This window comes from Syngnathus typhle, linkage group LG18, assembly GCF_033458585.1.
Source record: "Syngnathus typhle isolate RoL2023-S1 ecotype Sweden linkage group LG18, RoL_Styp_1.0, whole genome shotgun sequence".
Classification (NCBI taxonomy): Eukaryota; Metazoa; Chordata; class Actinopteri; order Syngnathiformes; family Syngnathidae; genus Syngnathus; species Syngnathus typhle.
The window spans coordinates 8,443,891-8,462,806 of NC_083755.1; the positions used below are offsets into that span (position 1 = coordinate 8,443,891).

Genomic DNA, 18,916 nt, shown 5'->3' on the forward strand with positions numbered 1-18,916 from the left:
AATGGTTCTAACAGTTGTGTCTTTTTTTTTGAAAGTCTCACCTCGATGTCAGACACCTTCCTTGTCCCACCTCCACGGCAGCGGCGTGATCGACATCACAGATGATGCGCAGGCCACCGTGCATCAAGAGAGTTCCGAGGCCGTGTCAGCTCTCCTGGCTTCCCAGAAGGCCGAGTCCACGGCCCTCTCCCCTTACCCCGCCTTGCATCCGTCCCCCGTTTCCTCGCCTCCTGTCCCTCCGTCACCTTCACCCTCGGAAGGTGGCCGAAGGACCGAAATGGAGCCTGCGGTGCAGCAGGCTCTAATAGCAAGCCGCAGCTTAAATAACAAGATGGAGTTTTCTTCTTCTTCGGAGGTTATCAGGTAAGACCAGAGTGGAATGTGCTTTGGTTCTTCAATTAGCTTTTGTTTTGTTGACATCTTGTTTTTTTTTTTTTTTTTCCAGACCTGTGACATCAATGGCTGATCCTCTGATGCTGCTAGAGAAGGAAAAAGGCGTCATTCCCCATCCTTTTCTTCATCAACCTCATCAACACTACACGTCCGGCATCAAGAGTCCGTCTTTATCTGAGGAGCAAAGCAAACAGCCGCACCACCCTGACAAGATGAATGCCACAGTCCTCTCCACTGACTTGACAACCAAAATGAACCCTCACCCAACCTCCCTCGACCCCATCAAACAAAAAAGCCAGCAGCCCAACAACTCCCTGAGCCATCCATACCCTAGCACGAGTCCAGCAGAGCATATCAAGTCCAAGCCCCACTTAGCCCTGGTGGATATGTCCAAACCTAAACCCAATACCTCTCCAGAGGTGTCCAAACATAAAATGCCAAGATACTGTGATAGCTCCTCCCCTCCATCAGCTCGTTTGTCCGGTAAAGTAGAAACAACCGAGCCTCCTCGATGTGCTTTTAAGCCGATAGCATCTCACTCAGAGTCAGGTGGGGGCAGCACCACCACCACCACCACCACCACCAAGAGCCCTCTAATCATCGATAAGAATGAGACGTTCACTGTTTACAGGGACCCAGCTCTGATCTGCTCAGACAGTGAAAACTCCTCTAACCATGTGGCGGCATATCTCCATCCTCACCTCCACGGCCTCCACTCGCCAGCTCCCCGCTCCCCTTGCCTGACCCCTTCATCCCACCCACATGCTGCCTCTCACCTCCTTGCTCCTCCTCACACATCAGGCCTACCTCACCCACACCTTCTACCCCCTGGGGTTCTCTCAGCCATGCCTCCTCCTCACACAGCGACTCTCTTGGGGGGGCACCCTCAGCTGGACTCCCCTGGAGGTCTAGGTCACCTTGCCCTACCTCACCAGCAGCAGCAGCAGCAGCAGCAGCAGTTCCTACAGGTCTGTCTCATATCTAGGATGTTGTGGTTGTCTCTCGCTTCACATCAACCCACTTTGCATGTTCTCAGGGTCAGGGTTCAGCTCTGCTCAGCCAGCCTCATAGCGGAGCTTCGACTTTGGGCCTCTACCCCATCATTTGGCAGTATCCCAATGGAACGCCGAGTTCCTACCCGCAAGGGCTCAACCTACCTCCCTCAACGAAATGGGTTCACCCTGAAAATCCAGTTGCTGTCAATTCTGAGGTGTCTCTCCGAAAGGTATTTGAATTCTTTTTGTTCTTTTGAAATGTCCATCCTGGTTCTTTCTTTTGAAATGCGCTTTTCCTGTCCAGAACGCGGCCAGCCCATGGTTGCACCAAGCTGTCGGTAGCGCGAGCGACACTTTGGGTTTGCTGAGTCACGTTCCCGTACGACCCGCCAGCGCTGACCCCCACCGGCCCTCGGTTAAAATCAACCCGCACGCCAGTCCGCCGCTGTCCAAGATCAGTGTGGACATTCGGAAAGAGTGAGTGGCTTTCATCGGAACTGTCGTTTAACCGAGGCCTTTTACCCAAAAACATTTCTTTTGTTAGAGATGTGGATAAGAGAGGCTTTATGGATCCAATCAGAACATTAACATTAGCCCAGCTGAAACAAGAACCCACGGAAAATCACAGGAGCGTGAGCGGGAAAGATGCCCAGCTTCACCGCCTCTACTTGGACCCTCACAGCAAAGCACGCCTGGCTCATACACAGGTATCTCCGCTACAAAGAAATCGCCATTCGTTCTGTCCGTCACGATGCGATGGGACTCAATTTCTCGATTAGGATCTCATCCCAAAAACTAACACATTCCATGTTTTTCCTCCCAAGGATGCTGTCCAGGCAGTGGACCGCGCCAGTAAGTACAAAGAAGAGAATCGGCGAATTCTGAAGGAGAGCATCGAAGTGGCCCCGTTCACCGCCAAAATCCAACGCTCCAGAGAACCCGCCGGCCTCGACAGGGATCGAGAGAGAAGCCGAGATTCCCCGTTTCCCGTCCAGATCCCGGCTCTTGCCTCCCTTAGCCCCAAAGCCGCCCACGCGCATCCCCATATTATCCAGACAGAAAAGAGCAACTACTTCACCACGTTGTCCAACAGCGTTATCAACGACCCCCCTAGACTCTACCCTTCCAAAGAGCTTAGCTCCTACTACAAGAAGGTGACGGTCGGTGCTCAAGGCGTCGTGACCAGTATAGGAGGAGCCGGCGCCGTTTCAAGTCAGACTAGCCTGTCCCTCGGCAACTACAACGCCAAAGTGTCCATATCTCGGCCGCCTCCCCTAATTAAGCACCACCCGGAGGGCGGTGAGGGTCTCGCGGGGAAAATGACCGAGCAGCTCAGCCAGCAGGCTACACTAGTCCAACATCAGCACCACACGGAAAGGATGGAGCGTTGCAGCCCTGCTATTTCTCCTTCCTCCTCGACATCTTTGCTGTCTAACCACCACCATCATCATCATCATCAGCACCAGCATCAGCAGCAGCACCACCAGCAGCAGCAACACAACCTCAGGGCAATGCCGTCTCTTCACCGAGCCCCCGTCTTCCATCCACCCACTCAGCACGCGCTTGAACGGAAAGAGGCCGCGGAAAGGGAGAGAGCTGCATACGGCGGACGTCTATCTCCGCCGACCCTCACGCCCATCCAGCCGGTGACCTTAGCGGCAGCCGGTAGTAAAACATCAGTCGAGCAGCAAAAGCCTCCCACGCTACTGCCGGAACTCAGGGACGTAAAAGGTCACGGGAGCGCCGCCGTCGTTGCCTCGGCCGTCAGCGCGGACAACACGACGTCGTCGGGAGGATGGAGAGCCGCTCAAGACCGAAGAGCGCTCTTCTATGGAGAGAAAGGAGCGTCGCGGGATAAGCCCCAGTCCGCAACGGCGTCCGTCATCGTACGTCCGCCGGCGTCCGTGAAGTTTGACAATCCTGCAAACAAATCCGGTGCTAAGGAATTCTCTTTGGGGACTTTCTGCTCAGCTAAGCTTCAGGAGGACAGTCAAAAAGCGGGCGAGGCTTTCAGAGACTATGGAGTAAATCGAGTTATTCAACCCAACTCCAACCTGGATGACGTGTACATCCAATATAAAAAGAACTCGCTTGGTGGCATGCAGGGGCCTGTGGAAGCCTGCACCACAAACTCCGTCCATCGGACCGTTGTTTCTCCATCCATCCAGAATCGGATCGACGCGACAACTCTTGAGCTGGGTTACTCCGTCTTATCTCATCACGGGCTGGGGGTCGGATCGCGTACCTCGTCCCCAGGAGGATCTTTGCCTCAGTCCGGCACGCCGCAAACCAGCCCTAATCTCACCCCAAGACCGAGCCCTTGTTCCGGTACCGGTCAGGCTTACTCGCCCTCTTTTGTTCACCTCAAGAAGCACAAAGCCGCATTGGCGGCCGCAGCTCAATCGAAAAGCAACCTCTGCACCGCGTCCGTGACTGCCCCGACTGGATCTGCGTTGGTGGAGCATCCCATTGAGAAAAGTCAAAACGCCACTCCTCCACCTGCCTCCAGCCAAACGTCATCTTCAGCGGATAGCAGTTGCGGCAGCTCAACCAGTGGCAGAACAACGCCGGGGAAATCCAGTCCCTTGCACAACGGCCAGTCCTCCGGTCCTGCTCCAACAAGTAGCGGGCAGGCCAGTAATTATCACAAACTCAAGAAAGCCTGGTTAACGCGGCACTCTGAGGAGGACAGGAACACCGCGGCCACCGGGAGCTCGCCCGCTTCCAAATCGCCCGGCGTCAGCAAGGCCGCGACGATGACAGAGATGATCAAGCCGTGTACCGTCAACCTCAGCGCCTCCACGTCCGGCGAGGTGGAACTGAGCAAGGACTCTGCCGGCCGAGAGAAGCTCTCGGAGGAGAAGACGGGCGGGGGCGAGGAAAGGAGAGCAAGGCGAGGGAGCAAACGCACGTACGAGTCGGCTTCGGAGAGCGGGGGAGATGACTCGGACGCTAGCGAGAGCAAGATGGAGGGCCGAGCCAAGCGCCAGCCCAAACCAACCTACAAGAAGAAGCAGAACGATATGGCCAAGAGAAAAGGAGACAATGACAAGGACGAGGAGGACGTGAAACCCAATGGCATCTTTCGATCAGCCAAAGAGAAGACCAAACTCAAACTGGCCAGTAGCAGTAAGTGGACCGATCATCCTCGCCTATTTGTATTTAATCACGTAGAACTTTTTTTTTTTTTTTAATCGCTTTTTAACCCGGAGCTTCTTCTTGCTTATTCGATGGCTGATGTTCTTTCCAGATGGGATCCCACGTTCTGTCCTGAAGGACTGGCGCAAAGTGAAGAAGCTAAAGCAGACGGGGGAGTCTTTCCTCCAGGATGATTCTTGTTCCGAAATCGGGCCCAATGTGCAAAAGTGTCGCGAGTGTCGGGTCATCCGCAGCAAGAAAGGGGAGGAGCCGGCGCATTCTCCTGTCTTTTGCCGGTTCTACTATTTCAGACGGTAAAGCCGGTTTATTTCATTTTCATTTCAAATCAAGTCCAAGTTCAACTTCCACACTCGGGTTGTCTTTTCCATTCCAGGCTTTCCTTCAGTAAAAATGGAGTCCTCCGAATGGACGGTTTCTCGACCCCGGACCAGTTTGACGAGGAGGCTCTTGCTTTGTGGATCCCTGGAGAAATGGACGAGAGTCACCTGGACCAAACCGCAGCCAAGTACATCCTCAGCTTTATAGGAGACATGTTCTGTCAGATGGTCCTGATGGAGAATGCAGCAGCTTCCTGGGTCAAAAAGGATGGTGTGTGTGTGTGTGTGTGGGCGCTTCCCTCATTCAAGTAGTCCCACGTCAAGCGCCACATCCGTGCAGAACGTGTGTGAAGGCCGCCACTTTTTTCCCGTGTGCATTCCAGCCAAGCTCGTGTGGAAGCGCGCCGTGAAGGGAGTGCGGGAGATGTGCGACGCCTGCGAGGCGACGCTCTTCAACGTCCACTGGGTCTGTCAAAAATGCGGCTTTGTGGTCTGCCTGGACTGCTACAAGGCCAAAGAAAAAAGGAGCTCCAAAGGTCAGTTGTGGATGCTTGGAGAGATTTTCGGAGAAGAATCAAAAGCCAAACTTTGTGTTGTCAGATAAAGAACTATACGGCTGGCTGAAGTGTGTGAAAGGCCAGCCTCATGATCACAAACACCTCATGCCAACACAGATCATACCTGGCACAGGTAAAGAACCTCCGAGAAGGTCAGCCGGATCTTCTCGTCCGAGTGACCTCTCGGTTCTTTTTCAGTGCTGACGGAATTAGTCAGCTCCATGCATTCGCTGAGAGAAAAACACCACATCAAAGTGCGCTGTGCATGCGCCGGCGGCAAACAGAATCTTCTCAGCAAACTACCGAGCACCAATGGAGTTTCGCAGGTACGCCATTTTTTAATACCCCGGCAGATGGCCGTCCATCCCGTTTCAGCCAATCGTAGCATCAGCTATTCTTCTTGAAGTGGTCATTGAACTTTACTCTGCCGCCAGGTACTGCAGAACGTTCTGAACCACTGCAACAAATTGTCCCTGGTGAAGACCGAGCCACGCTGTCAACAGAACTGCGACCAAGGAGGAGCTAAAGTCGAGTCCAACGGCGGAGGAGGAAGAAGCCCGGGCAGCCACGAAGGAAGCGCCGTGACTCCGCCGGAGTCCCAGTCACCTCTGCATTTCCTCGCCGACCTGGCAGAGCAGAAATCCAGAGAGGAAAAGAAAGGCGAGTCCGATCATTGTTTGCTTCGTGGATTGCAATCAATCGATTTGTTTTTTTCAAACAGAAAACAAAGATTCCATGCTACTGGGGAAATCTGTGAAGGAAGGGGACAGCCTGGAGGTTCTGCAGCAATGTAAAACCAACGTCGCCCTGATCGGCAACAGCACGGAGCAAGGCTCCACTCTCCGAGATCTGCTCACCACCACCGCAGGAAAACTCAAGCTGGGCTCCACCGACGCCGGAATCGCCTTTGCGCCAGTCTACTCGTCCGCTTCGCAGGTTTGGTCGAACTTCTGCTTATTTCATCTGCAGCCATTTCGTTTCAACTCATTTTGTGCATTGTTCCCAAGACGGGAAAAGTTGGCCGAAGCATGCCGAATATCCTCGACGACATCATCGCCTCGGTCGTGGAGAACAAAATCCCCGCCGGTCGGCAGACTATCGCCACAAAGCTTTCCATCAAGCAAGAGCCCGCCGTCCTCAACGTCAACAACAGCAGCAGCAACCCTGCGCCCGCTGCGCTGGACGACATCAAAACGGACAAGAAGAAGTCCATGGCTGTCATTGCAGAGGATTCCTCCAATCTCTATCCAGATATTCCTCACTGCTGGCTAAATCACGGGCGACTGCTTTGGCTCAAGGATCACCGGAACCAGAATAACTGGAAGCTCTTTCGGGAATGCTGGAAACAGGGACAGGTACAAGTCCGTTTTTGAGATGATGACATTTCCTTTTCGACATTCTGTCATTTTGATGTTTTTCTCCAGCCCGTGTTGGTTTCCGGGATCCACAAGCGTCTGAACGCCACCCTGTGGAAAGCCGACTCTTTCAATCAAGAGTTTGCAGACCATCAGGGGGATCTTCTCAATTGTAAAGACCAAGTGGTCTCCAACTCAGGGATCAAAGAGTTCTGGGATGGATTTGAGGACATCACCAGTGAGTTCAAGCACTCATTGGGTATTGAGGGGGGAAATAGAACTATGAAAGAGTCCTAACAAAGATCTTCTAACTCGTTAAGAACGACTCAAGTCCAAGGATGGGGAACCTGTGGTTTACAGACTGAAGGACTGGCCTTCTGGAGAGGAGTTCATGGCTCTCATGCCTTCAAGGTCTTGACAGGCACTTTCAATATTTGTGTGTACTTGTGTTCCGCTGCGGAAAAGCGGGAATAAAAACAATCCCAATTTATATCCCTCCCCCAGGTATGATGACTTAATGAAGAACCTGCCGCTGCCCGAGTATTCGGATCCAGAAGGAAGCCTGAACTTAGCATCTCATCTGCCATCTTTCTTCGTCAGGCCAGATTTGGGACCAAGACTCTGCTGTGCCTATGGTGAACAATGACGAATCAAATCAAATGAAATATTGAGCTAGTCCCACGCACGACTCGCAAAGGTCGAACCTAATTCGACCTTTCGGATGCAAATGTCCAACTGCCAATCAATTCGTAGGTCTTCTTCTACAGAATCCCCTACTCTTCAATAATTGATCATTCCCTAGGTGTAGCCGCATCTCAGGACCAGGACTTTGGGACTGCCAACCTTCATGTCGAAGTCTCAGATGTGGTCTCTATTCTAGTATACGTCGGCGTGGCCAAAGGCAATGGCGTCTTGTCCAAAACTGGTAAAATGTCCAAAACAACAATTACTACAAACACTGGGCTGAAGGAAATATGTGGAATGAGTCAATGTTACACTTGCTTGTCAAAAAAAGAATCGGATCTCATCCAAACAGATAAATATTGTTTTGTAGGCGTGTTAAAGCGCCTGGAAGAGGACAATCTCGACGAGGGCGTTCGGAAAAGGCTGAAGGACTCGAGTGAAACACCGGGGGCGCTATGGCACATCTACCTCAACAAAGATATGGACAAAGTCCGGGAGTTCTTGTACAAGGTGACCAACCGCCGTGAACAGCTTGAAATGAGGATGGTAAGTCATCGTGCACTTATTGTTCAAAATGATTATTTCTTTCCTTAGCTCTGTAAGGAGCAGGGATTGGATGTATCGGTGGACCAGGATCCAATCAGAGAGCAAGGCTGGTACTTGAGCAAGAAACAGCGGCAGCAGCTTTTGGATGAGCACGGGGTGCAGGGTTGGACCGTCGTTCAATTCCTGGGAGACTCTGTTCTATTACCGGCTGGCTCCATGCATCAGGTGCGACCCAGCCACACAAGAACATCAACATCACACACCTGACACTTCCAACCTGGTCTTTCAGGTCCAGAACCTTCACAGCTGCGTTCAGGTCATCAATGACTTTGTGTCTCCTGAGCATGTGGCCAATTCCTTCCATCTGACCCAGCAGCTCAGACCCAACAATGAAGAAGTCAACTATGAAGACAAACTGCAGGTGATTGTGTGTGAGAGATGTCTCGCTCCGTTTGCCTCCGTCGATGGGACTTGCAATCCTTTACTCCTCCTTCCTACCAGGTGAAGAACATCCTGTACCACTGTGTCAAAGAGGCTGTGGGCGCCTTAAAACGGAGCCTTTCCGAGGAGGAGGAAGAAGAAGAGACCTCGTAACGAGAGTAGAGCTGCTTACGGAGACTCCCTGCTTGGGCCAGGAGGCAAAGTCAAAAAGAGGCGGGCCTACTGGACAGATTGGCCTTCAACCATCCACTGAGGACTGAAGGAAAAACAACAACAGTTGGGAGCCACGCTTGAAGACTTTGCTTCTTGAGTGGGACTGTCATGTGAGCCCAAGTGCTGCTTTGGGCGGCAGGAGCGACTGAAGGTGTTCAACTGCAGCAAGAGCCCAATACGGTAAAGCGATTCATTTCTTTTGCTGATTACAAAAGCATCACCAGCAGCAAGCCACTTCACGACTGTCGTGACTGACGGTCGGCGGTGGGACGAGGGAGAAAAAAAAAAAAAAACGGTAAGGGGGTACGCAAAGCAACAGTCAGCAAGCCCCTCGTTTGTTCCTTTTTTTTTGTTCTGTCACTTTGTGTTTCCCTGTGAAGATGTATTTATTTGATAGCTTTGTGTAAATGTGTCCGTGTGGTAATGAGAGAAAAAAAGCATTCATGTGACTTGTACAGTTGTTTGGTTCTTCCCACTTTTCTTTTGCTCTACGTGGTTTTCAGTTCGACGGTTCTACTGTGATGGAGGACACATACATGCACCAGCTAATGCCTGTAACTTTGGAAAATGCAATGTCCTCATGCCATAAATACATTTTTGAAGATGAACTGCCAAACTTGTTGTAAAGACTGTTGAAAGTTGTATTATGTATAGAAAAAACAATTGCTCATACACTTTGGAATTTTATGAAAAAAGTATTCCCTGTAAAACAGACATTTACAAAAAAAAGATGTAATTTATTTAAGAAAATAATTCATTTTCATTTTGTTGAGATTTACTATGTTTAACTTCTGAAGTTAAAAGAAAAAAACTAACTATAAAATGTAAATATATACATATATACATTGACTGAGGTATTTTTATAAAACATGTCTTGCTTCAATTTAAAATTTTCAAGTGTGTTACAATGCTTTGTAAAATGAAGTCCAAATGGGGTTTTACATTTTCCATTAAAATGGATTTATCAAGCAAAATATCTAGTCTTTGTACTTCTTTACGGGGTATATATATATATATATATATATATATATATATATATATATATATATATATATATATATATATATATATATATATATATATATATATATATATATATATATATATATATATATATATATATATATATATATATATTATTAATATAATTATATTAATAATGAAATATATATATATATTTATATAATATATATATATATATATATATATATATATAAATTTTCAATTCAGCTACAATATGATTATTAAAACATATATTACATTAAAGAAAGATCAATGAAATGGACTAAAATTATACTGTCATTAAAGAAAGCGCAATGATGAAAAAGAAAAATTGACATGGTCATTTTACGCTGGGTTACATAGAAGTGAATGGGGGCACTGCCATCTTGCGGTAGCCTGGCGTCATTACATGACCCGCTTCATAAACTATCGATTCAAAAGCCTGTATTTTTAATATCTTACGACGTACGTATTTATTTAATTCTGCTTATGTGATGGTATTTTAAACTAAAATGTACAGTAAACTACTCATATGTTCAAGTTCTAATAACCATATTGTAAGTGAATTGAAATGACGTTTACATTAAAGAAAGAGCACGATGAAAAAAGGAAACGGACATGGTCATTTTACGCTGGGTTACATACAAGTGAATGGGGGCACTGCCATCTTGCGGTAGGGAAGCGTCATTACATGAACCGCTTTATTGACGATAGTCAAAAGCCCATTTAATAAACTAAATTAATATATTATATTAATTTAAACCATATACTAATTAAATTAACATATCATATTAATTAAATTATATGAATAATTGCAATATGGTAATATTTAATGAAAATAATAAAAATATATAATTATAATAATTATATCATATCTATTATATCTATTATATAGATATAATACAAAAATTCTATATATGTTTAAAATTATATATATATATATAAAATAGACTAATAATATAAAATATATATTATAATATATAATTACATATATTATACAATTTAATTTAATATAATATATTAATTTAATTAATATATTAAATGGGCTTTTGACTATCGTCAATAAAGCGGTTCATGTAATGACGCTTCCCTACCACAAGACGGCAGTGCCCCCATTCACTTGTATGTAACCCAGCGTAAAATGACCATGTCCGTTTCCTTTTTTCATCGTGCTCTTTCTTTAATGTAAACGTCATTTCAATTCAGTTACAATATGGTTATTAGAACTTAAACATATGAGTATTTAATCGTACATTTAAAATATCATCACATAAGCCGAATTAAATAAATACGTACGTCGTAAGATATTAAAAATACAGGCATTTGACTCGATAATTTATGAAGCGGGCCATGTAATGACACCAAGCTACCGCAAGATGGCAGTGCCCCCATTCACTTGTATGTAACCCAGCGTAAAATGACCATGTCAATTTTCCTTTTTCGGCATTGGCCAGACGTCTTCTGTGTTACACTACCAAAATAAAGAGCCGCAAATCCTCGCCAAAATGGCAGAATGGTTTATAACTTTACCCGGGGTTCGGGAGACCATGGTTCGAGCCCCACACGAAGCGGACTTTGAGTTAAAGTTTGGATAGTGTGAGACTCGAACTCGGTTCTCCCGAACAGAAGGCAAAAGCGTTAACCATTACACTAATTGGTGTTCTTAACCGATTCGCTGATTTGGTAATTTTATCTATTTTGTGAGACAAACGCTACAAATATATAAAAAAACTTCGATCATTTCAAAGCCAAAATAGCTGAACGGTTTATGACTTGGGTTGGTGTCCAGCAGCCTCGGGTTCGAGACTTGTTCTTTGCAGCTTTTGCAAATTAAATAGAGCCACACATAAGTTTCGAACCCGCGTTTCCCAAAGCAAAGGGGAGAGCCACAACCACTCGGCCACTTGAGAGCTTACTTTCGACTGTCAAATAGTTGTAATTGAAGGTCACTCTAATCCTTTCCTGAAGATAGCTTCATGATGTGGGATAATACAAGAAATTCTTTCAATACTATTCAACGGACAATGGTCGAGGGGATTACACCATTGACTCCGACTTGTGCAGTGCTGGTTCGAGACCCGAATCCTCCAAAGATTTACCTTTGCCGTTTTTCTCTCGCATTAGCACCTGTTTGAAAGGTTTTTTTTTTCTTTTTTTCTTCTTCTAATGACGTCATCACAAAAAGAGTATAAAAGGCGTCAAGACCGCGACGCTCATTCTTGCACTCACCACTGACAGCGAGAGCCACGTCGCTTCGGTCCACCTGCTGCGCCGGCCGTACAACAGCGTTTAAAAGTGACAAGGTGGGTGTTCAACTTTGGTTAAACCTTTTGAAACTAACTGCTTTTGCTCTCTTTCAGCGTCTAGTTGCACTTTGGGAGTGTTCCCATCTTGCAAAAGTTTGCAGAAGCTAGCGTTAGCAGTTAGCGTCTTCAACGACCACCAAAACGCATTTATCTGGCGTGCAACCAAACAATTGAAGCAGTTAACGGTGGGTAAGTACATGCACATTTTGATAACTGAGGCACGCACGGTGTTGAAAGATGACTAACACAATTTTCGCACAAACATTTAGCAACGTCTGGACGCCAGCGCCGTTTGGCCGAAGGTAAGTAGACATAGCAGCGTTTGCATGAATCCACCAGAGAATTACTGAAACGGGTATTTCGATGCATTTGTGTTAATTTTCTACTTTCTGTCTGCAGGTGCAAACCCTCAAAACGAGCCCGTCATGGCCGACTGATTTTCTGTGAGTTTTAAAGTTGACTCTTTCAATCGACTGCTTTTAGTTATCTTCTCATTTCTATCCACAGGCCTTCATCTGGAACTGAGAAAGCTGATTGACTGCGAAATGGCAAAAATATTTTTATTAGCAAGGCATCTTGTCAAATTGATTAAAGCAAACATTTGGTCTTTTTCTATGTCTGCAGGGTCCAAAATGGCCGTGTTGCAGTTCCCGCATGGCTTCATGAGACACTTGCAGGTTTACTCTTGCTCAATTTTCTTAGGCTGAAAATGTGAAAACAGAATGGTAGTAACGTTACCATTTCTTTCAGACCATCGAGCTGTGGTAGGAGAGACGTCCCGCACTGCCCTCCCTTCGTCACTGGTGAAACACGCACGCGTCCAAACGTTTGACACATGTCAAACATTTCAGCATGTTCTCACTCATTTTGTCCACCAGGTAGAGCCAAAGGACCTACTTTCTGCAGCGTGGATCTGCAAGGTTTTGAACCTGTGGAATCATCAACATGCTGACAGGTGACCACTTATTACAAACTTGGTATTGTTTAAAAGCACATGCCTGTTGCCTCCCTCTTCCTGCAGTGCACATTCCAGTAAGGATGCAGTTGGAAAGTCCGCCACCTGCTGACCAAAGGTAACAGCTCTCAAAACCATGCAGAAGTTCCTCAAGACTGCCTCTATTTTCAGAGTTAACGTACAAATAAATCTTACTAAATGGCAACTTGAGGGGCCACGTGTGTGTGTGTGCAGGTGTCCATCCTGGAGAAATTTTACAACATTTCAAGAACTCTGCCTGTGCACCAGCGACCAGCTGCTTCCAGTCTACAGGTAAAAATAAAAGCAGTAAACTACAGTTGGAGTAGTTGTCTATGTTCTTTTTTCTTTACAGGCAAAAGTTGCAAATCCTGGTCCAGAAAGTGAAACTCTTTGCCACAGTTTGTCTTCAGCCTCTGAGCTCTTTCACCTAGGTCTATTCTGCCTGAAGAGCCCTCTGCTGGTAAGAGAAGAAAAATAAATTACATTTTAGCAAACATGTTTCAAACTTTGAATAACTTTTTTTGTCTTCAGTGTGGCGCACCATTAAGTACCTGCTTGTAGCGGCAGCCGAGGACTAGAGCAAAGCTGCACACCAGCAACACTTTAGTCTTCTTGTTGCAACCTGAGAAGTGAGTCACTTTAAATGCAACTCATTGCACATTTATCTCTATTTCAATAATTTTTTTCTCCTATTTTCTGGCAGGAAGGAACTAAATCAGCTTCCTGGTCAATACATTAATACCTGATGCCATGAAAACCTCTATTTGCGCACTGGTATGCTTCATGCAAAAACATTTTCGGCACAATTGACTTAACTTTTTACTTACCAATCTGTTTTGTCATAGGTCCATGCATGGAGTGACATGTGTCCCACCGGCCGACCACTCGTCCCACCGGCCGACCACTCGTCCCACCGGCCGACCACTCGTCCCACCGGCCGACCACTCGTCCCACCGGCCGACCACTCGTCCCACCGGCCGACCACTCGTCCCACCGGCCGACCACTCGTCCCACCGGCCGACCACTCGTCCCACCGGCCGACCACTCGTCCCACCGGCCGACCACTCGTCCCACCGGCCGACCACTCGTCCCACCGGCCGACCACTCGTCCCACCGGCCGACCGCCATTCCACTTGTTACTTTGTTGACTCTGCAAAAGAAATAAAGCTTTATTACAAATAATGCAAACTTTCAACTCTTCATTTTCAAACATCACAACCTAAACTTTAAAACAGAGCTGAAAATAATTCTTTCCAATAAAAGAATTTTTAATTTTTTTTCCCCGCCTAAAAAATTCCTGGGATTTTTTTAGGGATTTTTTTTTTCAGGTGAAATTTTATTAAATGGGGCGGGACCACGACTGGAATACTGCTTCATGATTGGCTGAAAGCGCCAAAACTGGGTGGAGCTAGGAGAATAAAAAGCTGTGATTGGTTGAAAGGTGGGCGTGGATATGCAAATGAGGTGCTCAGCGATTGGTTGGATTAAGGGTGGGTGTGGTTTCCCAAAAATGAAGCAATTTGATTGGTCAGATGTGCAAATGCTGAATTCTGATTGGCTGCCAGAAAGTGGGCGTGGTGGCTATGCAAATTTAGAGCCGAGCTGTGATTGGCCAGGCTGAATTTGGGCAGGGTCAGGAGGCGGGCAAAGTGGCACTTAGGTTTTGGAAGGCTCTTTTCAGCTTGGAGTTGAGTGTTTGCCTTCAGCCACTGAACAGAGCCAAGTGTTTGCTGCTTCTCTCGCTCTCCACATGACTCAAAGTGACTGCAACTGTACAATTGCATCACTTTGACTCATGTGGAGACAGAGAGAAGCAGCAAAGACTTGGCTCTGTTGCAGTGACACTCACCTCAAAGCTGAAAACCTGTGTGGACACTTAGCTTTTCAAACAGTACTTTGCCAATGCAGTGACCACCAAGCACGAAAGACTTCAAATAAGCAAATTTGCTCAGAAATCACAGACATTCCACTTGACCAATTTATTGAATAGAAAAGCAGTTGGAAAAGGCCCTGCCTGCATGGAAACAAATTTAGTGGTTGATGATGATGTCACTTCTCGTGGCAGGCACTAGGGGGTAGGTGAGCACACGCAAACAGTGCAAACATCTCTCACTGGGACAAAACCGAAGTGCCAGGTACTCCACAGTACCACCACCACCACTCACTTTTGGAGATGTTTTTCCATGACACTGACGCAAACCAAGTCAGTTAAATATATCTTTCTGACTAACTTGGTTTGCATCAATGTCATCAAAAAACACATCCAGACGAGTGTGATGATGATATTGAGGAGTACCTGGCACTTTGGTTTTGTGAGAGATGGCAGCTGCTTGCATGTGCTCACCTTCTCCCTGGTGTGCCATGACAATAGGACATCACACATCAGCTCCTCAAGCACATAACACTACCAACTAACATAACTTACACACATTTTTTATTAGATTTATATATTTTTTTAATTTCAAGTCATATTATTTGAACAAAGTGGTACACTTTCACTTTTCATGAGTGCCAACTATGATCAAAAATATACTTTTTAAGTTAACATGCAAGTACATTTTTCTAAACTATACTTCTTACATTGACATGTAACCTTAACGACTGTAGAGCAATTATTTTGTTTCTTTTTACTGTGGCCCAAATAATCAACGGGACAAGGTCCACCTTGCTAGTCACCAGAGGCATAATGCTACATGGAAAATAGGGAGGTACCTTTCGAGATATGCAGATAGATGGACGACCAGCAGCCGACGTGGAGCCTCCAGTCTTCAAGTTTGGACGTGGCAAAACATAGAAAAACCAACGTTCAAATCAAACGCTTTCCTTGATAATCCATTGATTGACAGCCGAGTGAGTGCTACTTGTGGGCGTGCTAGCTAACGCTCCACCTCTTGTTTCACGAGAGCTAGCGAGTTTCCACTGACCTAACGACTAACAATAATTCTCCTTTCATGTCATTGTTTACATGTACGCATTTACATACATACATACATACATACAGCAAGTTTAAGAGCTTGGAAAAAGTTGACATGACTCACTCGAAAGCCCAAAAGGTAGCAACCTGAAGAGCTAGCTGCCCACTGAAGCGGAAGTTTACGGTAGCCGAGAAAGGTCAATTCAAATCACCAAAAAGCGCGTTTTGGCAAACTACAGAAAGGACACTCCCACATCATGCATAAAACACTAGTTCGGATAATTAAGTAAACACGCATAAAAGACGCTCAAATAGGGTGACCAGACTTCCTCTTTTTCCTGGACATGTCCTACTCTTGAACCTAAACACCGAGTGTTTACATCCTCAATTTATTAGTCAAAGTAAAATCACCTCAGGAATGTTAAGTTCTCAATTTGCAATTTAAAATGAGCATCAGATAAATATCATATATTTGTGCTATTGTATATGTTGTGTGAGAGTGGGTGAGGAAGAGCGGGACAGGAGTCACTGCTGACATGACTAATACTGCGATCAGCGCCCATTCATTCTTCCAAAGCTTAACTGGAAACACATATTAAACCTGCTCCCCATTATATAAGTCTAAACTCTGTGTGTGTGTGATTGTGTGTGCGCGCGCATGCATGTTAGTGTGTGTGATAGGTTAACTGGAGTACATGGAGGCAGTAGTTCACCACTGAGTTCAGGCAGAGGTCATTCTCCAGCTCTTCTTTCTTATTCTTCCTTTCCTCCCTTTTTTTTTTTTTTTATCCCGCTCTAACGACCTTATTATTTTCTATTTTATTTATTCTGTTGCCTACTCCACTGTGTGCTATTTTCTCCTGTTTTCTGCCACTTCTTACATCTGAACTCCGTATGTCTCTGTGTTAATGGGTTTTTAACACAATAATCCATTAACTTCGTGCGTGTGCGTGGTCGTGTGTGTGTGTGTGTGTGTGTGTGTGTGTGTGTGTGTGTGTGTGTGTGTGTGAGCGTGCACATCCGAAAAATAAGGACTGGATGTGTCTTCAGGGTTCAGCTTTAGGTCACTTGTAATGTAAAGCCCAGTATAAACAGGTACTCCAGATTTTGACAAAAGTTTTTAAACATAACTTCCAAAATGAACTTTTTTTTATGTGTACATTGCACACATACATAAATACTGAATGTGTTGATATAGTGGAAGAGTTTGAGTGGAAGTCTGACAGTGAGTGATGCCAGTCGTTGCTATTCCCAGTGAGTATGTTGGCGTGGCTTGAGCAGTCAGTGTGTACAAACAGGAGCATTTCTTCAAAGAAAGACAAGGTGTCATAAATCGTGTGTGTCGACAGCGGGCAGCTTCCTGCTGCTCCTCCCTGTCTGAGCCCAAAGCCTACACTGACAGACCAACGGCAACCAATACAATACGCATGGACTACCTGCAGAATGGCACAGACCACACACACTTGCTATAATATAATATAATATAATATAATATAATATAATATAATATAATATAATATAATATAATATAATATAATATAATATAATATAATATAATATAATATAATATAATATAATATAATATAATATAATATAATATAATATAATATAATATAATATAATATAATATAATATAATATAATATAATATAATATAATATAATATAATATAATATAATATAGTCTTTTTTTTATGTTTACTTGGGTTATCTTTGTTGTTTGTATTAGTTTAAAGTGGGGAAACTATGCTAAGATGTTAAAAAAAAATTCACACTATCTATAGACGTTTGCCTGCTTCAATTAAATTCTTTAAATTAAAAAAAATACATCGTGTGACCCTCTGTTGTGAGTTAAACGGAAAGTGAGGCCCGGAATAAAGTTCAACATCAGACACATGCCGAGGCCTCCTGCTCCTGCTCCTGCTCCTGCTCCTGCTCCTGCTCCTGCTCCTGCTCCTGCTCCTGCTCCTGCATCCAATTGCAGTGTGTGGAGGTCACAGCCCCCTGCCGTGTCGTCACCATCATGAACTCGCGCAAGGCAGCTGGCTCTAAGTGTGTATATGCGTTTGTTGGACAACGTGCATGCTGCAATCTTCCATTTGGTTGATGTGTTTGCGCCTTGTAAAAGTCAACCACAGGTGCTTCTCACTGACCAAGTGACCCTGCAAAACCTTGGCTGCAGAGAAACATTTCTTTGTGTGTGTTTTACTTGATTCACCTATTTTGAAGATAGCAGGGCATTTCAAATGATGTCAATGAGTGTTTGTGGGGCGGTTGGGTGATAGGTAATGGGGCGACGACTGCGGAGGGGGAAGAAATGGCTGGGGTAAGATTGGGGTGAGGGTTTAAGTTGAGGGCAGAGGGGAACGAGAGGAGAAGAGGTGTGTGTGTGTGTGTGTGTGTGTGTGTTTGGGTGGGGGGAGGTTTAAGTTAAGGGCAGACGAGAGACTGCCTGCGTGTTTCTGTCCTTTCAACGACCCTCCCACTTCTACGCATGAATCCGATACCCTCATTTTTGGATACGATGAGAAAGAGCAAAGAAAAAGACAACAGACTATTTTTACATATTTTGTGTCGGTTGCAGAACACCTGAAATCTGCACGGGGCCCCGTTTTGGTGGAAAATGAAAATGGGAGTCATTTCATTTTAAAAGTCTAGTTTAGCGTGTTTGGGGTGGTGTTGCGCTTATTTGCACAAAACAGCCTCGCTCCAACTCACCTGATCATTCGTGGAGAGGAAGTAGTCTGCGCTTCCCAGGTCTCAGGTCACAGTTAGTTTTCTGAAGCAGTTGGAGTTTGCCTGTTTTTCATATTCCACAAAAAAAAAAAAAAAAGAATCAGTGTGCTACATATTAGCTTGCTTAGTTCTCATAATAGAGCCTTGTAAAAACACTGCTGACTTTACCTCAGCAGCACCAAATGGCAAACAGACAAAGTTAGCGACAAGCTGGTGAACATGGTGGAGCATTTAGCAGACAAATAATAATGACCCCCCGGGGGACTAAGCAGAGTTATATTTGACAAAACAAAACAACTTGTCACACCCCTTCACCGGGCTGGA

General features: G+C 45.6%; 1 protein-coding gene and 2 long non-coding RNA genes across 9 annotated transcripts in view; 2 read left to right on the top strand and 1 right to left on the bottom strand.

Moving 5' to 3' along the window:
- Positions 1–9,634, top strand: part of jmjd1cb (jumonji domain containing 1Cb) — a 31,142-nt gene extending 21,508 nt beyond the window's left edge. For both annotated transcript variants that reach the window (XM_061264822.1, XM_061264823.1), the window contains 22 exons: positions 36–363; positions 446–1,361; positions 1,430–1,618; positions 1,693–1,865; positions 1,933–2,095; positions 2,213–4,517; positions 4,639–4,840; positions 4,921–5,135; positions 5,248–5,400; positions 5,465–5,554; positions 5,620–5,747; positions 5,856–6,081; positions 6,143–6,357; positions 6,429–6,776; positions 6,846–7,014; positions 7,097–7,187; positions 7,281–7,411; positions 7,579–7,701; positions 7,831–7,970; positions 8,055–8,231; positions 8,296–8,427; positions 8,508–9,634. In XM_061264822.1, coding sequence (XP_061120806.1) covers positions 36–363; positions 446–1,361; positions 1,430–1,618; positions 1,693–1,865; positions 1,933–2,095; positions 2,213–4,517; positions 4,639–4,840; positions 4,921–5,135; positions 5,248–5,400; positions 5,465–5,554; positions 5,620–5,747; positions 5,856–6,081; positions 6,143–6,357; positions 6,429–6,776; positions 6,846–7,014; positions 7,097–7,187; positions 7,281–7,411; positions 7,579–7,701; positions 7,831–7,970; positions 8,055–8,231; positions 8,296–8,427; positions 8,508–8,600 — 6,707 coding nt within the window. In that variant the 3' untranslated portion in view covers positions 8,601–9,634. The remainder of the gene's footprint in view (positions 1–35; positions 364–445; positions 1,362–1,429; positions 1,619–1,692; positions 1,866–1,932; positions 2,096–2,212; positions 4,518–4,638; positions 4,841–4,920; positions 5,136–5,247; positions 5,401–5,464; positions 5,555–5,619; positions 5,748–5,855; positions 6,082–6,142; positions 6,358–6,428; positions 6,777–6,845; positions 7,015–7,096; positions 7,188–7,280; positions 7,412–7,578; positions 7,702–7,830; positions 7,971–8,054; positions 8,232–8,295; positions 8,428–8,507) is intronic.
- A 2,227-nt stretch (positions 9,635–11,861) lies between these two features.
- On the top strand, positions 11,862–14,126 carry LOC133143095 (uncharacterized). Of its 2 annotated transcripts, none has more exons than XR_009710359.1 (12): positions 11,862–11,965; positions 12,023–12,157; positions 12,238–12,270; positions 12,368–12,411; positions 12,593–12,645; positions 12,719–12,771; positions 12,847–13,041; positions 13,158–13,235; positions 13,297–13,404; positions 13,476–13,573; positions 13,648–13,718; positions 13,790–14,126. It is a non-coding gene; the product is annotated as an uncharacterized LOC133143095 (long non-coding RNA). The 2 variants fall into 2 exon arrangements; XR_009710360.1 differs by having other exon boundaries at positions 12,023–12,153.
- LOC133143094 (uncharacterized) lies at positions 12,515–18,818 on the bottom strand. Of its 5 annotated transcripts, none has more exons than XR_009710358.1 (5): positions 18,761–18,818; positions 18,575–18,655; positions 15,657–15,710; positions 13,496–14,094; positions 12,515–13,401 (listed from the first exon to the last, which is right to left on the bottom strand). It is a non-coding gene; the product is annotated as an uncharacterized LOC133143094 (long non-coding RNA). The 5 variants fall into 5 exon arrangements; XR_009710357.1 differs by lacking the exons at positions 18,575–18,655; positions 18,761–18,818 and adding an exon at positions 15,983–16,087 and having other exon boundaries at positions 12,515–13,229; positions 13,295–13,401; XR_009710355.1 differs by lacking the exons at positions 18,575–18,655; positions 18,761–18,818 and adding an exon at positions 15,983–16,088 and having other exon boundaries at positions 12,515–13,398.
- Positions 18,819–18,916: the final 98 nt, after the last annotated feature.